Genomic DNA, 23,692 nt, shown 5'->3' on the forward strand with positions numbered 1-23,692 from the left:
ATAAAGAAAGACTAGTGGCTCAAGGATATACTCAAGTTGAAGGGGTTGATTTTGATGAGACGTTTGCACCTGTTGCTAGACTTGAGTCAATCAGATTGCTGTTAGGTGTGGCCTGCATTCTGAAGTTCAAATTGTTCCAAATGGATGTGAAGAGTGCATTTTTGAATGGCTACTTAAATGAAGAAGTCTATGTGGAACAACCTAAAGGGTTTTGTGATCCTAACCAACCTAAACATGTGTACAAGTTGAGGAAAGCCTTGTATGGGTTAAAGCAAGCACCTAGAGCTTGGTATGAACGGTTAACTGAATTTCTGACCTCTCATGGGTACAGAAAGGGTGGGATAGATAAGACCTTGTTTGTGAAGGATACAGATGGCAAAATCATGATTGCCCAAATTTATGTGGATGACATTGTCTTTGGTGTAATGTCAGAGCAAATGGTGAAACATTTTGTTCACCAGATGCAATCTGAGTTTGAAATGAGTCTGGTTGGGGAACTGACTTATTTTCTTGGAATGCAAGTTAACTAAATGGAGGATTCTATGTTTCTCTCCCAAAGCAAATATGCCAAAAACATAGTTAAGAAGTTTGGTATGGATAATGCTAGGCACAAAAGAACTCCTGCACCTACGCATTTAAAGTTAACCAAAGATGATGGAGGTCCCAGTGTTGATCAATGCTTGTATAGAAGCATGATAGGTAGTCTACTATATCTAACTGCAAGTAGACCTGATATTTCCTATGCAGTTGAAGTGTGTGCTAGATACCAAGCAGAGCCCAAAGTGAGCCACTTGAATCAAGTCAAGAGGATTCTCAAGTATATCAATGGGACTTGTGACTATGGTATGCTATACTCTCATGGCTCTGAGCCTGTACTATCTGGGTATTGTGATGTTGATTGGGTTGGGAGTGCTAATGACAGAAAAAGCACATCAGGAGGATGTTTCTTCTTGGGAAACAATCTCATATCATGGTTCAGCAAGAAGTAGAACTGTGTATCTCTGTCCACTGCAGAGGCTGAATACATAGCGGCTGGAAACAGTTGTTCCCAACTGGTGTGGATGAAACAGATGCTTACTGAGTACAATGTCTCTCAAAATGTCATGACATCGTTCTGTGATAATCTCAGTGCCATCAATATTTCCAAGAATCTCATCCAACACAGCAGGACCAAACATATTGACATTAGACATCACTTCATCAGAGATCTGGTGGAAGACAAAGTGATTACCTTGGAACATGTAGCCACTGAACTACAATTGGCTGACATATTTACAAAGGCTCTGGATGCTACTCAGTTTGAAAATTTAAGAGGCAAACTGGGAATATGCCTTTCTGAGGACTTATAGCAACCAATGATGTTTGGGATGTATTGTTTAATATCTCAACCTATTAAACAATTGAAAGTGTGCTATGACTGGACAACAGTTCACAGCTATGTTACTTGCTGCAAGTGTAGTAACAAGATGTTAAGGGGATATCCTAACATAGGTCGGCCTATGTGCCTGCTGGACTTCAAGAAAGTGTTCATGCAGGAGTGGTTCAAGATGTCAGACTCAAAGTCATGGCATCTGATATGGGTGTACCTACTGTAAAGCAAGAGTGTGTGACTACTTGATCAAAGCTGTGAAGCAAGATCAAGTGGGTGATGTCTTGATCAAAGTTGTAAAGCAAGATCAAGAGGGGGTATTCTTGATTGAAACTGTGAAGTAAAATCAAGTATGTAATTCTGTCATTTGTGTAATTCTGTTTATGTTATGTTGGTCTGTAATTTAAAGTGTTGCTTTGGCAACATTTTTGACAAAAAGGGGGAGTAACACCTGTGATGCCCCAGGACAACAGAGTGTTTTGCTAAACATATATTGAAGATCCTCTAATCTAGAAGTGGTGATGCAGCTGATGTTCCACTTCTATGAGTGTGAGTGTGTGTATGTGTGCTGCAATTAGAAGTTTTTATTTAACTTCTGTATGTGTGCTGCAATTAGAAGGTTTTATTTAACTTCTGTATGTGTGTTGTTATGTGAAGTTTTTATTTAACTTCCATCTGTGTGAGTGTGCTGCTACTCTGAGTGTATTAGCTAGGTTAATTTCCTGCTAGATGTGTGTTTTCCGCTCCTGTGGACTCTGTTGTGAGGCCAAAGTGTTTTAGCCAAAAAATTGCCAAAGGGGAAGTTTGTAGATGTTTAATTGGCTGCATTGTATGGTAAAACACTAGCTGGATTCTAATGTCTTGACTGATGTCATGACATGCTATGAAGATGATTGTTTGACTACATTGTATGTTAGAATATCTAACTGTACTCTGATGTCTTGACTGATGTCATGACATACTTGAGGTATATGCTGCAGGTTTAGCTAATACAGGATCTACTGAATGTCAAACTAGATGTTATGACATTCATCCCTGTCAGTAGATACTGAGGACTAGAACAGCTGGTGTTCTTTAATAACTCAGTATTTACTTCCAGTTTGTTTATCAAGGGGATAACAGACCTGGCACAAGGCCTATTGTCTGAATGTCAAACTGGATGTTATGACATTCATCATTGACAGCATATGCTGAATAATAGGCAGGTTAGTTGTCTGCTACAGTTCAGTATGTATCTCAGTCTGCTTGTCAAGAGGATAACAGACCTGACGTAAGGCTCGGTGTGTAAATGTCAAATTGGATGTTTTGACATGTATTAATGTACGCTGTTACTGAAGTATGGACAGATTGGTCATGTACAGTACAGCAAATTTGTACAGTCTGTTTTCAGAAAGATAACAGACTCAGCATATGGTCTATGCTATGGATGTCAAACTAAATGTTGTGACATTCACTCCTGGCAACATATGCTAAATTGTAGGTTGTTTAGTTTTTCTGTTTCAGCATTTTTCTCAGGCTATTCTTCAGGAATTCAACAGCTGAGCTAAAATCCAGGAAACCAACAACTAAGCTACAATTAATGAACCTAACAAATAGCCTATTTGTTAGTAACCTAGATGTGGAATTTAGGGTAACTCGCTTGACCTTAATTTCAGGAAATACAAGTACAAGGCCCAAGTGCTGCAATATAAAAGGATGGCAATCCTTCATTCAGAACTCGGGGATTTTAGGCGTGAAGATTTTGTGTGTCCATCATACTTCACTGCTGTATTTTTGTGTGTATTATATTAGGTGTATCTTGTGAGTCAAGTTATTATCACTGAGATGATTGCATTCGTATAGGGTGTTCATTGAGTTGTAAGTGTTGTGTCACTCTAAGCTTTTAAGCGTGAGTGCTGTGTATCTTGATCAAAGCTGTTAAGCACAATCAAGAGTTGTTTGAAGTGTGACTTCACAATTGTCTTTAATCTTAATTAAAGGTTGTAATCACTGAGGTGATTGAGGGGGAGTGAGTAGGAACTCTGATCTTAGAGTAAGATTGAAATTGCATTGGGTAGGTATTAAGTGATAGGGTTAAACAGTTGATTTAAGGTCTGAATTAATACTACTAACAGTGGATTTCCTCCCTGGCTTGGTAGCCCCCAGACGTAGGTCATGTTGGACCGAACTGGGTAAACAATTCCTTGTGTTATTTACTGCACTTACCTTTTAAGTTCTGCATAATTCTTGTCTGCGCAGAATTGGATGTCATAACAACCCATGTGACATCGAAAGTCTGTTAAGTATAATTTCAATTAACTAGAATCAATATACAATTGAAAAAAAACTTGAAATACACAATTATGGGATGCCGAGTCAGAAGTTCGAAATGCTTTAATTGATGTAACTTTTGATGAACTGTATTTTATTTATCATACTTTTTCATGGAAAATGTGCCACTTTCAAATTATGAGAAGATATTGAGACTTTATGAACCTAACCGGTATGATGGAGAGAAATCTAAAATGTGCCACTTTCAAATTATGAGAAGATATTGAGACTTTATGAACCTAACCGGTATGATGGAGAGAAATCTAAAACGTGAAAAGAGATAACAAAATAAAAGTCATTGGTCACCAATGAAGACTTTATTGAAACTATTCAAGATATTGATGATATGTTATCCAAAATTAGGTGAGTTTGAAAAGATGCGAGTTACGATTTTTCTGTAACTGAAATACAACCACCAGATCCTTTAAATGAAGAAAATGAAAATTGCAAATGCACTCTCAAAAGAAAATGTTGCAATTCGAGAATGAAATGAAATAACAAGAGAGCATAAAAAATATGAGTTGTTCCAATTTCGAGGTGAGAAGCATGCCTCAAATATATTGCAATGATCTTTGGCTCATCTTATTAATCATCTTATAATAGTCTTATGACTTTTATAAATATTTTATTTACATTTCAATATGTATCTAAACATTTTGTTTAGATCTTAATAAGTTTCTAAACATTTTGTTTCAATTTATGTTGTTTATGAATGAAAAGTTTTTATTTGGTTATATTTACTCAACTATTCTTATTCATAATTGTTTTTACTAAATACGAGTGATAATATATATGTATATCCCTCTCCTCCCCCTTCTTCGTACCAAACATACAAGATATCTTTCACAATTTCAGTATAAGCCTCGTGGGTAGATCAAGCTGCCTGAAAACTGGATGGTCTGAATTTAATTCGGTATTTCAGGATACCTGTTCTGATTTCAATTTGGGTACAGCATCAAAGTAATATGAAATTATGATCATAATGGTGTCGAACTATCTACTAGATTACTGCCTTGAGAAACGAATATGCCAATCTACATCACAAAGCCATCAATGTAATCTTTGAGACTCTAAATGACCATCTTTACAACGAACTTACCAAGTGACTTTGCTTTCAAAAACAAAACAAATCCAACAAGTTATGTTTGACTATCATGTCATCAAACTTCTCAGCCCTATGTAGGTTCCCATCTGGACCAAACTTGTGCTCAATTCAAAATTATTTAAAAATAGTAAATAGGCATCTCAATCCACCAAAGTAAAGTTAAATTCTATTTAATCCATTGAAGACAAAAAAAAAGTAATAAAACAACATAGTTGAATTGCATAACAGCATAACAAAAGCAGCAACAAAAATATAATACTAACAAAAACTCCGGCGAAGTATGAACTTCATTTGTGCAAAAGAAGCCTATGCTGCAACAGGCTTGGCGGTAGAGAGCCTTGATCTCTTCTTAGCCAAACTCTCACTTCTGCGGTCCCTCTGCTCCTTCAATCTGGAGGCAAGAAGTTTTTGGTACTCTGCGGCCTCGGATTTTGCTTTAGCAATCCTTTTCTTCTTGTCTGCAATTCTAGCCCTCTTCCTTTGAAGGGTCAGGGGAGTGACTAGGCGCTGTATCTTTGGTGCTTTGCTCTGCTTTTTCCCTGCACATTCAGACACATGTTATTTTGTGACCAGATAACAGCACAAATTATAGTCCTGTAGTAATAGCAGATTGCGATAAGTAATTGTTTTTGGGATTCCTAGTTTCTAAAATCATAGTTTTTAGGAAATAAAAATCCTTGATTGCAACTCAGTTCTTATATCTAATTTAGATTCCAGTCCCTATCAACCAGTATCATCAACTGGTATTAGATCCATGCTAAGTTGATTGTAACTGTAATCTGAATGAGATAGAAGAACAGACTATCAACAGGGAATAAGGAGTATATCTCTAAATCTAAAAATTTCTAAATTGTAATCTCTCAGGTTATTCAAGAAACCTGAAATCTCTCAACAATACTATTTAACAAAAAACAAGACTTGGAATTAGATCGAGGAACTGGAATAAAAATTAGATAGAAGAGCTGAATTGCAACTGGGAATAAGTAATGTTTCTTTAGATCTTAATTTCCAAATAGTAATCTTGTTTGTAATTCAACAAACCTGAAATTTCCAAGAACAATATTAATTAACAAAAGAAAACTTTACTACCACTCAATCTGCTATTAATATACTACTATTCAACCAACTTGTTACACAAACTGACTAATGACAGTTATAACAGTTGTTTGACAGTTATCACATCACTCAGTTACAACAGCCATTTCATTTTTTAGTTCCTTTTTTCATATAGACTTCTTAATATGTCACTTTGCTATATCATTCTCCACCCTCAAATTCTAACAATAGCATGACATTAATATACAAAACATGGGCTTCAAATAGAGTGTGAAGGGATAGTGGTAAGCTTTTTAAGCAGTATGACCTAGATTCTTCCAATTTTCCATGGAATATTTACAAGGGAAACAAATTATAATTAGAGTACCACCTAGCTTCACATACTCATCCATATAATGGGAAACTGAATTGCATAATTTAATATATGATTTGAATAATGTATAAGTCATAAGTCACATACAGTAAGCTCGAGGTTGAAAAAATAAATTTCAATCAACCTGATTAGCCCTCTGTAGATAGAGTCAGCTCAGATCAAATGAAATTGAAATAATCCAACTTTGAAATAGGAAACAATCTTTATGTGATAAATACTAAATAGGTTATCCTACAAAGACTATTTTTAGAACTAATTTCCACTTTCCCTACAGCCTCAGACATTAACAGAAGAACAAAGCTAAATAACACTGTCATTCAGAGAGTATCAAGAAGAAAAATACCAGCTTTGGTTGTGAAAGTTCGACGGTAGGTGTTGACATACTTCCTGACATCATCCTCCTTAGACAGATTGAAGAGCTTGCGGATCTTGGAAGCTCTCTTGGGACCCCTCATTCTTGGCTTTTCAACATCTGTCAAGCCTGGCAAATCATTTTCACCCTTCTTCACAATCACCAAGTTCAGAACAGAGAGATCTGGGCTGACAATGCACCCACGAACAGACTTCCTCCTTCGCTCTCCATTGCGCCTTCCGTGTCCTCGGAAACAAGGAGTACCTGCTCAAACAAACATTAAATTAAACTCAACAAATAAAGTCAGACCATATGAATATAATATATGTAGCATTGCTTGAAAAAATAAGTAATTGAATACAGAAAAGTAAAAAACCCTAAAGAGTTATACCTCGGTGGAGCAAGAGACGAACGCGACCAGGAGTTAACACTCCTTGCTTCATTGGAAAACCTTGTTTGTCACACCCTCCAGTAATTTTGAAAACATAGCCTTTGAATTCCTATTAGTAGGACAATCATAAACAATAAACAAAGGATAATAACAATAATCAATACAAATTTCATCAAAGTTCCTAAATTTATTTCAGGATTCAACCATACCTCTCCCAAAGCATCACCATTAACCTCTTGAGAGATCCTCTTGTCCCAAAAAGCACGACTGCAATTAACAACATAATTTTGTTAACAGAAGAACAAATCAAGCAGCGCAAAGATTCAAATAGGTGAAGAGATTACAGCTTCTGGTCATCATCAATTTCCAGCTTCTTCTGGCAACCAGTGGTGGGATTCGCAACGTTGAACTGCAAAACAATTTCTATGTGGTTGAGTGGCAAGAGCAATAAAACGAAATAGCAGAAAATGTTTAGGGTTTTAGAGCAGAACCTTCATGTTGAAGTGTGGATTTGGATCTCAGCGTCTTGATTGGAGTTACGGCGACTGAGATAAAAGATGACAGAAATTAGGGTTTTTTCAATACCCGGATGAGGCTGTCACTTAATTGGTCTTTGCTTAAGTTGTTAGAAATTTGGGCCTAACAAGCCCATATCCAAGGAGGAATTTTTTATCACCCCTTATTTTATATATGGCATTCCTCATATTTTAGGATGGTAAAAATGGGTCTGAACTGTTGGACATGTCCGTTATGTCCGCACTGTTGAGTGGGTCAAAGATTTAGGTCTTCACCCTCTAATGTGATCGTGCCTCCCCTTTCTGTTTTCTTCGCGGGCGTAGACATTTACATCAATTTCTGTGTTTTTAGGCTTAAAAGTTATAGTACCCGCGAGTTTTCCCCACCTCGCCCTCACTTTTTTGCAGTGAGGACATAGCTTTTAGGCCTACATCATCAACTGTGTCAGCCCCCCCTGTTCTTTTGCGGGGTTTTGTAGGTCGGGCCTAAACGGGACGGTCACTGCTCGTTTGTCACCCCTACCCAAGTTGTCTTTGTGAAAAAACCAATACCAAAAATTCGTAGGAAATATTCAGTACTTGAAACAAAAAATTTGGTACTGGCTAAAATAGTCAGTAGTGTATGCGAAATATCTAGCGCACCGGATATATGAAAATATCTGGAATACTTGTGTAGTACCCGTTTTTTGTAAAAAAAAAATTGGGAACTACCGGATATTTGGTCCATTATTAAAAAAATTGGTAGTTATAAAAGAGTGTGCAATTGAACGACTACGATTTTGCCGACACTTTTAGACGGTTGTGATTGCACTGACTATATTGTTTGGTCCAGAATGACTCAAAACTTGTATAAATAGGGGTCACGTGTTGTTAACTTGCATAAAATCATATAAGCATTGCAAGCTTCGTCTCTAGTGCCTTACAATGGCTCTTCTAGTGATTTGCAAAAGGAAGAGGAGGATCAAACTGATATAATATGGGGGAGGCCAGACGCTGAAGACATTAAACGCCTAATGCGAATGGGGGAGGCACGAGGATTTCCAGGTATGCTAGGGAGCATTGATTGTATGCATTGGGAATGGAAAAATTATCTGGTTGCATTGAAAGGGTGGTACGTTCGAGGCGATCATGGGAAACCAGCTGTTATGCTTGAAGCATTGACTACACAAGACTTATGGATTTAGCATGCATTCTTTGATGTAGAGGGTTCAAACAACGATATTAATGTGTTGAATCAATCCAATGTCTTCAACGATGTTCTGCAAGGACGAGCTCCTGAGGTTCATTATACAATCAATCATACTGAATACAACAAGGGTTATTATCTATCAGATGGTATTTATCCTGAATGGGTCACATTTGTGAAAAGTATCCCGATGCCACAAGGGGGTAAGAGAAAATTGTTTGTCCAACATCAATAAGGGGCAAGAAAGGATATTGAACGAGCATTTGGAGTTCTTCAATCCCGTTACGCGATAATACGTAACCCAACACGGTCTTGGCACTTAGACGCACTCCAATGCATAATGAATACATGCATCATTGTCATACGGTGAACTGGACTTTTTGTGTTTTTTATCGCAATGTCGCGGTTAGCAAGAGTCGCCACCGACTTTTCTTTTATCCAATAAGGAAAGGTGGAAAAGAACAGGAAAGACCTTGATTTAGATTTTGGGTTCGGGAGGTACATTATACAAAGGGAAGGTGTTAGCACCCTTTGTATCCATGGTTATCCATGGGCTCTTAATTGCTCGATCACTTATATTATTTTTGTCTGAAAAAAAGTGTTTGTGAATTGTTTGGAAAATTGTTTTTGGAAAGAGAATTTAACTTTGTAATGATTCTTGTATGAATATATACAAAGTAGTTATCTCGTTTAGTTTTGGAAATTGTTTAGAAAAATATAACTCGGTAATGATTCTAGTATGAATATATACCAAGTGGTGATTTTCTAAGGATATTTTGAAAGGTGTGAGGTGTGAAAATTGTTTTTAGATTGTGAGCCAACAATTAAGAGTTATACCGACCCAAGGTCTTTATGAGCATTTCCTATCCTTATGAGGGTAAAACTGTCCTTATTATTGAGAAATAAGTAGTTTTATCCTTTGGATGTTTAAGGGTCATCGTAGGGTCATCGATAGGTCATTGAAGGCAACAGTTACGAGGATATCTTAGCATTCGAAGGGACTATCATCTTTTAACCGTAGGCAACATCGGAGGGTCATCGAGGGACAAAGTTGTATATTCGAAGGCAACATCCGAGGGACTATAATTTATTTTATGATGATTTAACCGAAGGGTCTTTGCTAAGGGTATCCCCACGTTCGCGGGACATGACCGTAATATCGTAATCGTAAGGCAACAAAGAGAGGTCCAAGATCACTTATTCAAAGGCAAAGTTTTACAATTAATTATATAATTAGGATGAAACTCCACATTAAAATTATTAAAAATAATATATTAAAAAAAATTAATACATTAGAAATTAATACATTAAAAATTAATTTAGGGTGAAACTCCACAAGGGTATCCCACAACTAAAGTGGAATACCTAGCCAATAACCTTTTCCTGGGATATGCGAACCTTTACGAAACTCAAAAAAAAAAGAAACATGTCAGAACACCAAATCAGGGTGCAATCGAAGATTACACCGGAGAAATATCACAACAATAAATAGGATAGGATGAATAATGCATGGCTATGATAAAACATAAAAAAAAAGAATAGAAAAGTCAGCTACTGTCTCGTTCGCCTCTGCCTCGCCTAGCGAAGGCCAGGCGAATACTCGCCCCAGGCTCGCCTAGCGAGGTGCTAGCGAGCGGCCACGGATTTTGAATTTGAAAACAGCCCCATGTTAGGAACTTTGAATTTTATGGCATTTTATCACAGGAATAACATGGTCAAACATTCAGGGTATTCAGGCATATTTAAATTCCCATACGAAAGCAAATTATATATCAACATTTTATCATGATGCATTATATATGTAGATATGGCCAATTGAAAGTATAAACAATAGAGATACGCAAACCTGTTTGCCAATTCAAGGTTGAAGGGATTGACCACTTGTAGTATCGGAATAAGTTAGGCAGCGGGAATTGGACGGCGATGGCTTCGGTGCAGATGGGCTGCCTTCAGGGTTTCTTTACTCTGAATTCTCCGGGTAGGCAGGGTTCCTATGCCAAAACTTCTATTCGTTCTTCTCCTCTTTTTTTTTTCAGTGAATTTTTGTTGTCTGTCAGCTTCGCTAGGCGAGCGCGTAGCGAACAGGCCAGTTTGAGCCATTTTCTGGATTGGGCCATCCGTGAGCTGGGCCTTTGTTTCTTCAAGATCAGTGTTATATATGAGTCGGAATGCCTTGCAAAATGTCTTGAAATATTAATGGGCAAATTTTGGGGTATGACAATCATATTACACAACATGATAGTTGAATATGAACGTGCCACATATGATGGAAATTTTGATTTTTCTTATGATCATTTGAGTAATGATGCGACAATATTGCTAGATGATTCTAATATTGATTTTCAAGAGTTCCTTCGTAGAAGATTTGATGTTCGTGATAAACAAATTCATCGACACCTTCAACAAGACTTGATAGAACATATATGACAATGTTATGTGCAAGAGAATAACAACAATTGAAAAATGTTTTAAATATATTATTTTCTTGTATTTTATGTTAGTAACTTATTTTTACGTTTATGTTTTTTTAATAAATTATTTGTGTCAGTATTGTGTTTTTAATATATATATATATATATATATATATATATATATATATATATATATATATATATATATATATATATATATATATATATATATATATATATATATATATATATATATATATATATATATATATATATATATATATATATATATATATATATATATATATATTACTTTGATTTATTTTAACTATATAATTTTTAATGTATTTTGATATATTTAAATTAAATTATTTCAAATATATTTTTATATAATATATATGTGGGATATGTTGTGAGATTTGGTGGGACCTATTTTAGAGTTTTTGATGGGTTGTATGAATATTTAAAAAATGTAATAGAGTTGTTTAAAATATAAAAAGATATAATATAATATAATATAAAAAATTGAGTGAGTCACATTTAAAGAACTCAAATGGGGATGATGGATGTGGATGTTGTTAACATCATTATAGGTAATGTCTTCTCTACGACTATTCCACACAAATCATCTTGTAACATTTCATTCTTCACATTTACTAAATTTGTTTCACATCACCCATAATTCTATGTGACACATCTCAAAACTATTCTTTATTTTTCATATGAACAAAAATATGTATTATCTATTGCAGGTCATATGTTCGAACCCCATAAAGACAAAAATATTTTTTTAAAGTAACAATTTTATAAGTTTGTTTTACATCACTCATAATTCTATGTGATATATATCCCAAAATTCAATTTTTTTATCCAAATAACTCACATTTTCAAATTAATTTCCAAAATAACCAATGTTTCAAAAAAAAATCCAAAATATCCCACTTTAAACAAAAAAAAATTGGGACGAAGTGTTATTGTTAGGTGAATTGGCGACAACTATATGTTTTATAACGGAGGCACCAATTGGATTGACGACTGCACATGGTGTTGTTAATTCAATTGACGTCAGTGTGTTAATGTATAAGAGAAACGCCAATTGATCTGACGCTCATGTACATTGTGAATTTTTTAATATAAATAGAGGTGCCTCATACCATTTGCTCCACTTCACACTTCATTTCAAAATATTCTTTCATTTTTATCAATAGCTCTATCATGATTGTTAAAAGATATGAGCATGTATGTTATTCCGCAACGAAACCTTCGATGAAAATGATTTTTTGGAATATTCAAAGCTTTGAGCATCTTGAGAGGAGTTTGAAAAATTGGTTAGACGGGGAGATTAATGACGGAGAAAGAATTAGAAGTATCAAGAGACTTGTTTTGTACATCTCAATTGCAGACGACAATAATGTTATGTAGTGTATGTGAGTGTGAGTTAGAGATGACAATGGTGTTAGGGATATGATGTTTATATCAAATGGTATTGTTTTTATTGTTATAATATCTTAGACATGTTGTGGTCCTAAGTTTTTTATATTTGTTATTTGTTTTGTTGTTTTATACGGGGTTTTTTGTATTACTATGTCTTGTCTTGTTCGCGTGTGGAAATTGTTTTTTAGAATTTTTCAGGGGAGGTTATTTTATATGTGTTATAACCAAAAGTTGATATATATATATATATATATATATATATATATATATATATATATATATATATATATATATATATATATATATATATATATATATATATATATATATATATATATATATATATAAGGTTACAAAAATTTAAAGAAAACAAATAAATGCTCATGTAGAACTTGCTCCAACATTGAGACATTTTGTTTGTTTGTGCTCGGGCTGACAACATAAACCATATAATCTTACCATTTTATCAGTCGTATCTATTTCTTTTCTAATTTGCGTGTTGCTATGGCGATCCTTTTTCTTTCGTCGCATGTTTTCGTTGTGCCAAATTATGTCCCCTTGATATGCAGGTCATTAATCTTCCAATGCTACCACTAGGAAACTATTGTTGTACACATTGCAAATATTTACGACTTTGTAAACATAGGAGAGATGCATGGAAGAATTTTGGCGAGCATATGAATATGTCGCAACAACATGGGAGGAAGGCATACAAAAGGCTTGAAATTTTCCACAGTCGCATAAACCTCTATTCAGTTGGACCCAATAGTCTCCTTTCGGCCTCCTCTTGTTGTGGTCATGTGTTTCCTTTACACTAAAAGTGTGTCTATGACGGTCAAAGATTGAAACGAAATGTGTGCAAGCTTTGAGAGTTTCCCAATTAATCACTTCATGCAACTTTTATTGAATAATTTCCCCGACTGTAACAGCGAATGCCATTTTTCGCCTTGGGTTACGAAAAGTGATCCTAACATGAAACAGGTTTCTCTCACCAATGCGGTTATTGGTAGGTTTCTAATGTCTTTGAAGATGCCATTCAAGGATTCAACAAGGTTTGTTGTCATGTGGCCACATCAACATCCTTCATCAAATGCCCTTGTCCACTTATCCAATGGAATGTTATCCACCCACCTTAATATATCCGCGTTTGACAATCTAATTTCCTCACGGTAGTATCGGAATGATGGTTGAGTTAAAGCATATCCTGCATTCATAACTTTTTCTCGAAGGTTCTTATTGTTGATTTCCCGCATGAAATTTTATGTGATATGTATAATGCATTAGACATAGCTAGAAGGATGATTATGTCATATGTTCTCAGGATTATTATATGCACTCTTAATAGATGTATTTCTGTCAGAAATTAAATAGAGGTTGAATTGTGGAGCAATGTATGCTCTGAGATTCTTTAAGAAGAAACTCCAACCACCAAAAGTCTCACATTCAACCAGAGCAAAGGCAACCAGAAAGATGTTATTGTTGTCGTCTTGTGCCACTGACATAAGTAATGTGCCCTTGTATTTCCCATACAACCATGTTCCATCAATTTGAAGAATAGGTTTGTAGAATGAAAAACCTTTCATGCATGGTTGAAACACCCAAAAGAGTCTATGGAATATTTTATTTCCATTGACATAAGTTTTGTCTGCCGTATATGCTGCAAGTGTCTCCAAAATGGTAACAGTTCCCAGAGCATACGTCTTAAGTGCAACCAAATATTTTGGAATTTCTTTGTATGAATCCTCTCAATTTCCGAATACTCTTTCAATAACCTTTGTTATTGCAATCCACACTTTCTTGTATGAGGGAGTATAATTATATCATGTAACAATATGAGAGATTATTATACTCATCTTCACTGATGGTTCCTTGCTAACAAGAGGAAACATGTCTTGATATATCAGTTCAAAGTTTAATTTATGGTGGTCTTGTGAAATATTAGCGGTGGTGCAAGTATGTGATGGATGTATGGAACTTATCTCCCATGAATCACTCATCTTCCTATAAGATGCTGCCAGTCGAAACATGCAAATCATATTACGACAAAGAATGACATACCTTCTCGCATTTGTATGATATATGGTATAATCAACATAGTTTTCCATGTGAAATTTTTTGATAGCTCGCACATAGTCTTTTTTAGTGTGAAAATGGTCTCCCACTTTTAACTCACCCTCTGACCGCATATACATATTGTAAAAAATACCAGAGGACGACTCATCGTCATCCAAGTTCAAGTTTGTCATATGTTGAGGGGGACAATATACATGACTTAGAGACAATGACATTTGATTATCTTCATATTCAGTGTTGGTGTTCAACAAATAATCGACTTGTATCTCACTTTCTTCTTATTCATGATCAACAACGTCAACTTATGCTTCAACTTCAACTTCATCTGCATCTACATCTTCAGTTTCATCTGAATTTACGTCTTCAGCTTCATCTGAATATACAGATGTAGGTTCATATTGATCAATTAACTGAGATTATTGAGATGGAATAGTTTGTTGGAGTAAAGTATACAACTCAATATAGTTGAAACTAGAATGTTCGTGACTAACAAATATATGTTCAACATCTTCATTGTCTCGAACCTTAAGCGGATAAACTTTAACATAGTTATTTTTTTAAAAAAACTGGATTTTAATATATAATTTGTGATACAAGACCAAACCATAGTTTTGATTCTATTATGTCTTTCCAATTGGCAACTCTTGAGAAAATGAACATGGTCACCAATTGACATGGTGCCACCAGTGTTGCATGCATGACTCACATTAAACACGTACAACTACTAAAGCTATCATTCTTTCTTATAAACACACATAAAACCAGTTCTTTTTCATCATCCGTAACAAATACTACTATGACATTCTCTCAGATTATCTCATTTGTAAGTGTCTACGATGACTCTATTGACAACAAGTGAAATGCATAGAGGAACCGTCGTCAATATTGAGACTTATGTAAGTGTTTAATTTGCTACAATAGTTTATATTTCTTCTAACACATTATAAAAAAATAACGTTACATTATTTTTTTTGTAGAATCCATCTAGGTTCCATACCCGTGTCCACGAATATGTTACCCCCGACGTTTTGTTTGAACCTTATTTTGAGCTCGCCGATTTTGGATATGTTAGCAAAATCATGTCTTACTCGGTTGGTGCTAAGTTTATACTAGATTTACAAGAGAGATGGTGTCCCGAGACACACACTTTATTTTTTCCAACTGGTGAATGTACTGTGACGTTAGAGGACGTTACATGTTACTGGGGTTTCCTATTAAGGGTAAGACGGTTAATGAAAAAATCAACTCCACAAATTCAATTTGCAAGGATCTTTTGGGTGCCAACTTGTTAGATGATAGCCCAAGAGGCCAAGGTATCCTACTTTCACGCCTTAAGACATATTACAACAATTTAACATTAGATGAAAGTTCTATCGAAGAAAGGAAAATAATAAAAACTAGGTGTTATATTATGTTTTTAATTTATTCATTATTATTTCCCGAAGGTAGTGGTTATAATATGCATGTTATGTATTTACCCTTTTTAAGACACCTAAATAAAATATGAACATATAGTTGGAGTTCCACTTGTTTGTCTTATTTGTATAGCTCTTTGTGTAAAAAAGCAAAGAAAGACACGTCTATATTTTCTGGATGCGCCGTTTTGCTTCAAGCATGAGGTTGGTCTAGATTGCCATCCCTAACACCCATCAACCACAACAACTTCACATTCCCGTACGCGCAAAAGTAAGTTAATAACTTATTTACCGATTATTATCTCTAACTAATTTATTTGAACTTTTTTTGGTTTAGATGGTCGGCCCGTGGAATGATTTACAATAGATGTCTTTGACATTGTATCATTCAATATCACAATCTCTTGGATCACCTTACACCTGAAGATGTATTTCCACTAAAGGAATCGATTTATTTTTAGTATTACCCATTTTATGATCTAATCTTTTCTTCTTCTACAATTCATTTGACGTTCATATCTAAACTTTGAACATCAATATGAAGTCAGAGAAGAAGATGCAGCCATTTGGACTGTATGCACGTCGATCATCAGATTCACCACTGTGGAGATGCACCATAGTGATTGTGTCAAACTGCAGTTCTGAATGAGACAAGTTGGGGGATCTGGGATATTTTGACACAATCACTATGGTGCCATTGTGAAGCATCTCCTTTTAAAAATATAGAGTTGTCGTCAATTCGCCTGCTAACAACACTTCGTCCTTATTTTATTTTTGTTTGAAAGTGGGGTATTTTAGATTTTTTTTTTAAATATGAGTTATTTTAAGAATTAATTTGAAAATATGGGTTATCAGGGTAAAAAATTCTCAAACTCTTCTTTATTTCTCACGTGGACAAAAATCATATGTATTATCTATTAGAGGTCATAAGTTCAAAATTTAAACCTAACAACTATATATTAAACTAACAACTATTTACTAACTTTGATATATATTATTTTATAAACTTTATAAAGACTATTTATATATTTTTTTTGCAAGATTTTGTCAATAATCTAAATGAGACAAAAGAAATGACGATTACACCATTTTCAAATATAAATCATTCTTAGTTTATTAAAATATGATAGAGTATACAACACTCTTTTACGATATATTTCATTAGCACATTCTTCATATTATTTCTTTATATTATGTTAAACAAATAAATAAAGAGAAACAATAATATTTCTAATTTCTCAAATATGTAAATATAAATTTTTTATATAGTGATTTATAGTTTATCCAATAATTATTTTATATGTGACCATATAAATATAATAAAAAATAGAGAAAGTAATGATTAATATAAGAATTTTTATATTTTAATTAATATTAACAAAAAATTTAAATTTATAACACTTTATTCATCATATAAAGTTTGTCAATTATCGAAATTTTTATTTGATAATCATTATTTAAGAACTTTAAATTTTTTAATTTAAGATAGTAAATATAAGTTTCAAAAAGATATGAGAATTGATTTTAACATAAAAATCACTAATGATAATTTTTAATTATATAAATATGCAAATTAACTTCTGGTTGTTTCTTTCAACTTACGGTTATATTGTAAAATATACATTTTTATCCATGATTAATTGAAATAGATAATAAACTATTATAAGATTAATTAGTGATCATATTTATTTAAAAATAATTTTAAACATAATTAAAATAATATAACTGATTTACAACTGCACATCGCACGTGCCTCAATCTAGTTTAATGTTAAAATTTGAACATCTAATATACCATGAGCATTTAACTTGTTACCCTCGAGTTGTACCTGACACCTCCCAAACTCAATGAATTGACTATATTAACTTTGCAAATTTTTCAATCATTTTCAAAATTCATTCAAAATTTGTGCAAGTTTTAATAAATCGAGTGTGATACCGGAAATTGCAAAATCTCTATCGGAAATTTTTAAATCAGTAATTCTTTTTTCGAAAATTTCAAAATTTCCGTGAAAATCCTTAGAATTTGTACCGAGAATTTCCGAAATTCCGGTATTTTAAAATTCATTTTTTTCGGAAATTTTAGAATTTCCGGTGAAATATGGGAAATTTCAAAATTTTCAGAACTTAACTGATGTTTTTTTCCCAGTGAAATACAGGGGAAAGGACGACACCATTGCAGGCAGGACCACAGATAGAGCGACAACTCAGGCTAGGGCTACTGAGGTTGAGTCTTCCCAGCTATGGGTTGTACGAGTAGTTTCAATTGATTCACATCAAAATTAGTTGGTTGAGCATTGGTAATTCCACACACCCGGTAGCACCCAACGTCGAGCGGTGAGACCAGAAGAGCAGCCCAGAGATGATGTTGAGGTTGCTCAAGAGGTCCAGGTTCAGGATGTTCATGACCCAACAATCGAGACAAATGCGATACATGTTGTTGTTGAGGTGGCATATGAGGTAGTCCAGCCAGATGCCCCTGTTGCAGATGAGGTGGTCTATCAAGATGCCCCTGTTGGTGATGAGGTGACTGCCACATATCAGGTCCCTTCTATTACTACTGATATAGAAGTTACATCTCCTGCTTCAACGAAGTCGTCTATGCACACTAATAGAGAGTTCTTGGGAGGATTCATTGATCGATCGGTACTTACCGAGTATGTTGACCATGTGGTATACCGTCTATGACAGATAGAGGTAATATATATTTTTATGTTTAACTTTAATTTATTTATTATTGTTCCTTTATGTGTTGAAATCTAACTTATAATGTTTTTTTTTTATATTTGGTTGGTACAGGACCGTCTCCCACTGAAGGTGACATCCCACGGGTAGAAGATGAAGAACTTCCCCAAGACTCTGATACCTGAGCATGTCAGGTGAATTATACATGATTTTTGTCTCCTCTCATTTGTCGATTGCTCCCTCACCATACTCGACGCTCCATTTCTTACTGCTTTTGCTAAGAGATGACACAAGGAGACATCTTTCTTTCATCTTCCATTTGAGGAGATAACTATCACTCTGGATGATATCTCATCGCTGGCAGATTCTTCGCGACTCCTGTTATTAGCCAGTTGCTTGCATGTATGGTGGTTGTACAAGATTTGGGAGTTGCTGAGGAGGTCGTGCTAGAGGAGTTTGAGTTTAACAGGGGAACTCACCTTTGTATGTCTTAGCTTCGGGATAGGTACGACGAGCTTGTTGGGGCACATATGTATGAGGTTGTCGCTAGTGTGTACATGCTACATCAGGTAACATGTACTCTCTTTGCTGATAAGTCTCATGTTTATATTGACGCTCGGTACATGTGAAACGTTCAACACAATTGCAGTGTGAGGGTGGTTACTTAGAGTGACACCTCACCATATCACACCTTCTCATCACCCCACCTGTTGAGCATACAGATAACGTTGGATCTTTTGATGCTAGGGTATCTGCCGATGATGTGTCGTCGCCACCACCTTCAGCTGATGTTGATGACCAACAACGTCTGTAGATAATTGCAGTTATTATGGATAACCTCATAGGTTTGGTAAACCCAGGTGGTGAGGTTTTTAATGGATTATCGCGAGCATCACACATAGCCTGTGGGGGACCTATTTAGACGATATTATTATTTTTATGTATTATTTGTATATTATGTGTAAAATTACTCAGACATATGCACAATACTTTTATTAGATAACATTTTGGATCTTCCATTTATGCATGATGAACATAATTTAACATTTGGCAAAGGGTTACATAACCTATACAGACGATTACATAACTTAAGAAAACAATGATAAATAAGAAAACCTAAACAGTACCAGAAGATTCTGGACGTTTTAGTATCTTAGTTATGTCGTCGACATATCTTGAAATCCTTGCATCTAACTCGATCGGCCCCTTAGTTAGCCTACGACGAAATGATCTCCACATAACCGTCAAATCTTCACCGGTCTTCAACTCAATAAGATATTTCACTCTTCCATTAGTATCAATCCAATCTTCACGAAACTTGATCTTTCTCACATTTCTGTTATCGATATCAGACAATAATTCATTCAACTTTGATTTAAAGACGACGAGAGATATGGTGCCATCGAAATCTGAAACTCTACAGGAGATACAACTTCGTTGAAGTACACTTCTGCCTTAATAAAAATTTGACGAAGACTGTTGGCAAAATCCTAACCGTTTAAAATCTTATAAAATTGAACTACCAAAAATTTCACTTTAGTTGAAAAATCCAATAAACACGATAATTTTTGAAAATACCGATAAAATTGCATATATTCCAAAATTTTTAAAAATTCCAATATACCGAAAATTTTAAATACATTATCGAAATTTTTTGAATTATCTATAAAAAAATTGTACACAAATTTAATACAATTTTTTTAACATAAGCACTTAGAGAATTATGGGATTTTTTTTTTCAAAATAACCAAATTTTTCAAAAAAAAATCTGAAATAACCAATTTTTCAAAAAAAAACCAAAATAACCAAGTTTGGTAGAGGATGCGCCAAATGGATTGGCGCACCCCCATACCAATAAGAGGAGGCGCCCGTAGCATTGACGCACATGCATTGAGCCTCATGAGGAGACGCCAATGCTTGTGGCGCCTGCATTGGCCCTCATGAGGAGGCGTCAATGCCTCTGGCGCCTGAGTGTATTTTTAATGGTGGGTGTATGCGCCAATTCATTTGGCGCATACACCCCCTCATATTATTATTATTTTTTTATTTTACTTTATTTTAATTTTTTTAGTTTTTTAATTTTTTTATTTTTTTTATTTTTAATCTTTAATATTTATTATTTAATACATAAGAAATAATAATGAAAATAAATAAATTCATTAAATATGTAATAATTTATTACATTGGATAGACAAAAAACTAATGACCCGCCCGATTATAACGTCCCCCGGTTCCACATCCTGGTGCGTTAGTTTATCTCCGAGGTCTCCCACGATTTTCTTGAGGTGTTTGTGGTTTTTGGGTGCTGACCTGATCGAGCGATGGCTGGTTGGAAGGTCCGACGGAAGTTCCGGTGATATTTGACAGATGTGTCATCATTTGCTCCCAATATCCGGAGGGGCTCTGGCCAACGACGCTTCCGTAATGGAGTTCGGTGCCCATGTCATCGTAGTTAGGGTGTTGGGATTGGGTGAATTGGGGACGGTATAGTTGTCCAAATTGGGCCATTGAGTCGTTTTGAAAACGAAGTAATGGTTCCTGGGGCGTACTATAATTAAATAGTGGTTGGGTGTTCATTGGTGGGGGGCTGCGATGAAGTGACCCATATGAATCATCTGAGTTATAGACGGTTGTGGTTGCGGGGTTTGATTCTTGGTTTTGTGTTTGGGTGGGTGGTATGAATGGATTGCGACGTTGGATGGTTGGTTGTTGGGTGGTTGGCATGAACGGGTTGTGATGCTGGGTGTGTGGTTGTTGTGTGTATATGGTCGGTTGATGTTGTGTGGTTGGTTGTTGGGTTTGTGTGGGTTCACATTGGTGTTGGGTGGTGAATTGATGTGGGGTATACGATGACGAAGCAAGTTAGCGCGGATCCATCAAATACCGCGGCTCAGATACAAATTGCTAAGTTGTTACAGACCTAAACTATGTCATATATTGTTGAGTCGGTCTTGCACCTTGGATGACTGGTTCGTTCAAGATGTGTTGTTGTCGATTCCTCCATTGACGACACATGTCTTTTGCAAAGTCTCTCCAGTCAGAATAATCCCACTGTGCATCGACCCTTTTTTGATGTCAATTCCCCAAACACGTGGGAGATTCTGGAATCTGTTGTAGCATTCCAAACTGTAGTTTGACCCGGTCACTTTGGTGCATTTCCACTGTAGTGAATCGGATAATCAGTGTCTTCACTGTCCAAACTGCAACAATGTCATGGTTCACATCATGATTCAGGCCCAGATATGGCCTCCAAACAAACTATAAAACAATACCAAACCGTTAGATGGAAAATAATTTGAGAAGTATTTTTAAATTAAAATATAGTTTGGTAGGAGTATTACATCGTCATGTCCAATGTGGTCCAATAGATTTCGATAGACTACAATAGCGTGTTTCGGACACCTATTATAGTTCATTCCCCTTACTGACCACCTAAGATAATAAAAAGAAGTGAAAATATTATTTACTGTTAATTATAATAATAAATATAATTAACTAAATGATGAATGGTAAAGTGTTAGACTTACTTGGTTGCAAACGGGAACACGAATGGACGCTCATTTATCGGGGCGAGCGACGACATTCTAGACCACCCCCCAGCTTGAAGCAAATAAGTACATGAAAAAAAAGTACAGATATTCTTTTTTGCAGTTCTACACATTGCACTATATAGATGGGCCAACACAACTCAACCCCAACTATAAGTGTTTACCTTATTAATGTCGTGTAATAAAGGTAAATACATTATATTCGCATAATTACCTGTACTTTCTGGAAACAAAAAGTTACCAAATAAAATCATAATATAACACCGAGCTTTTATTATTTTCTCATACTCGGTTGAATCATCGGACAATACTATACTGGCATAATATTGTTTTAGGTATTTTAAATTTATACCTTGCCCCCTGTAACACCTCAAAATTTGCCCTCCTCTCTTGGGACTAGCTTAGCATATTGCATATCATTTTGTAGGTCATTAGGCATTGCATATTTGCATATCATGTGGTTACATGGAACAAGTCATCCTCCTAAGTCTTGATCAGAAGATAAAGAGGTTAAGATGCAAGCTAAGGTTTCATGGACTGATCATTAATCATCTGAGGATGTGTGATTCAAATTAGGGTTTCTTGGTCGTCAAGGAGTTTGAGCTTCATCTTGGTTGAAATGATACATCATCATCATCATGGTTTTATCATCACCAAGAGATTCCTTATGCTTGATCATATTCCTTGAGATTAGGGTTTTGGCCACTGGTCAACCCTAATCTGTTGTATTGGGCCAATCAGGGCTTGGCAAGGAGATGGGGTTTTCAGTGGATATGGGGATCATCATATGGTTATATTGAGCTTATGGAAGCTAGGGTTTCATCATTGAGCCATTTCATCAGGAGAATGAAGCTCAATTTCATCTATGCACAACCAGTTCATCTATCAGTCAAAAAAGTCAACTGTGGTCAACTGTGCCTGAATTCATGGATTTGGAGGAGGGAGAGGGTTAGAGACACTTCATTCATGTCTAAACAAGTTTCATTTGACATTTCAAAGATCAAGAATGAAGAAAATAAAGTCAGATGGAAACTTTCCAAAAATAGAAAGTGACTTGTAATTGAAAATTGCCAAAAATGGAAAGTTTTTCTCCTCAAAATTACGTGTCCAAAAATGCTTCAAATGAAAATTTGTTCAACATGAAAGTTGTAGATATTGCTCTCACCTTTCCAGAAAGTCCAAGAACATGAATTTCTCATTTGTGGTTGGCAAGTTATGGATTGATCATTGTCAAAAAAAGTTGAACTTCAAGGAGGCATAACTTTTGAACCATTTGGCCAATTTCAGTGATTTTTTTTTGAGCAAATCCCATTTGACATGCTTTATCATAATGCATCATTACATTTCATCAAAAATCATCACATAAAAAGTCCATTTTTCAAGTGAACCAATTTAAATTTTGGTGGGAAAAAGGTGATTTTGAAAAATACATACAATTTTCACTCCAAACCAACGCCAATCACTTCTAAA

The 23,692-nt window shown here is 35.1% G+C and overlaps 1 protein-coding gene across 1 annotated transcript; it reads right to left on the minus strand.

Moving 5' to 3' along the window:
* Positions 1 to 4,938: 4,938 nt before the first annotated feature.
* Positions 4,939 to 7,621, minus strand: LOC127082010 (40S ribosomal protein S6). Its single transcript, XM_051022236.1, has 6 exons — positions 7,448 to 7,621; positions 7,301 to 7,365; positions 7,166 to 7,223; positions 6,957 to 7,065; positions 6,557 to 6,829; positions 4,939 to 5,323 (listed from the first exon to the last, which is right to left on the minus strand). The coding sequence occupies exons 1-6, from the start codon at positions 7,451 to 7,453 to the stop codon at positions 5,091 to 5,093; spliced, it is 744 nt and encodes a 247-aa protein (XP_050878193.1). The 5' UTR covers positions 7,454 to 7,621; the 3' UTR covers positions 4,939 to 5,090.
* Between the last annotated feature and the right edge of the window lie 16,071 nt (positions 7,622 to 23,692).

Source organism: Lathyrus oleraceus, chromosome 1, assembly GCF_024323335.1.
Source record: "Lathyrus oleraceus cultivar Zhongwan6 chromosome 1, CAAS_Psat_ZW6_1.0, whole genome shotgun sequence".
NCBI lineage: Eukaryota > Viridiplantae > Streptophyta > Magnoliopsida > Fabales > Fabaceae > Lathyrus > Lathyrus oleraceus.

Bases quoted from the DNA above. Each gene is read 5' to 3' on its own strand.
- LOC127082010 (XM_051022236.1), bottom strand. The intron at 7,224-7,300 runs GTAATCTCTTCA...TGTTAATTGCAG, and splicing joins ATTGATGATGACCAGAAGCT to TCGTGCTTTTTGGGACAAGA. The intron at 5,324-6,556 runs GTATTTTTCTTC...CTGAATGTGCAG, and splicing joins AACTTTCACAACCAAAGCTG to GGAAAAAGCAGAGCAAAGCA.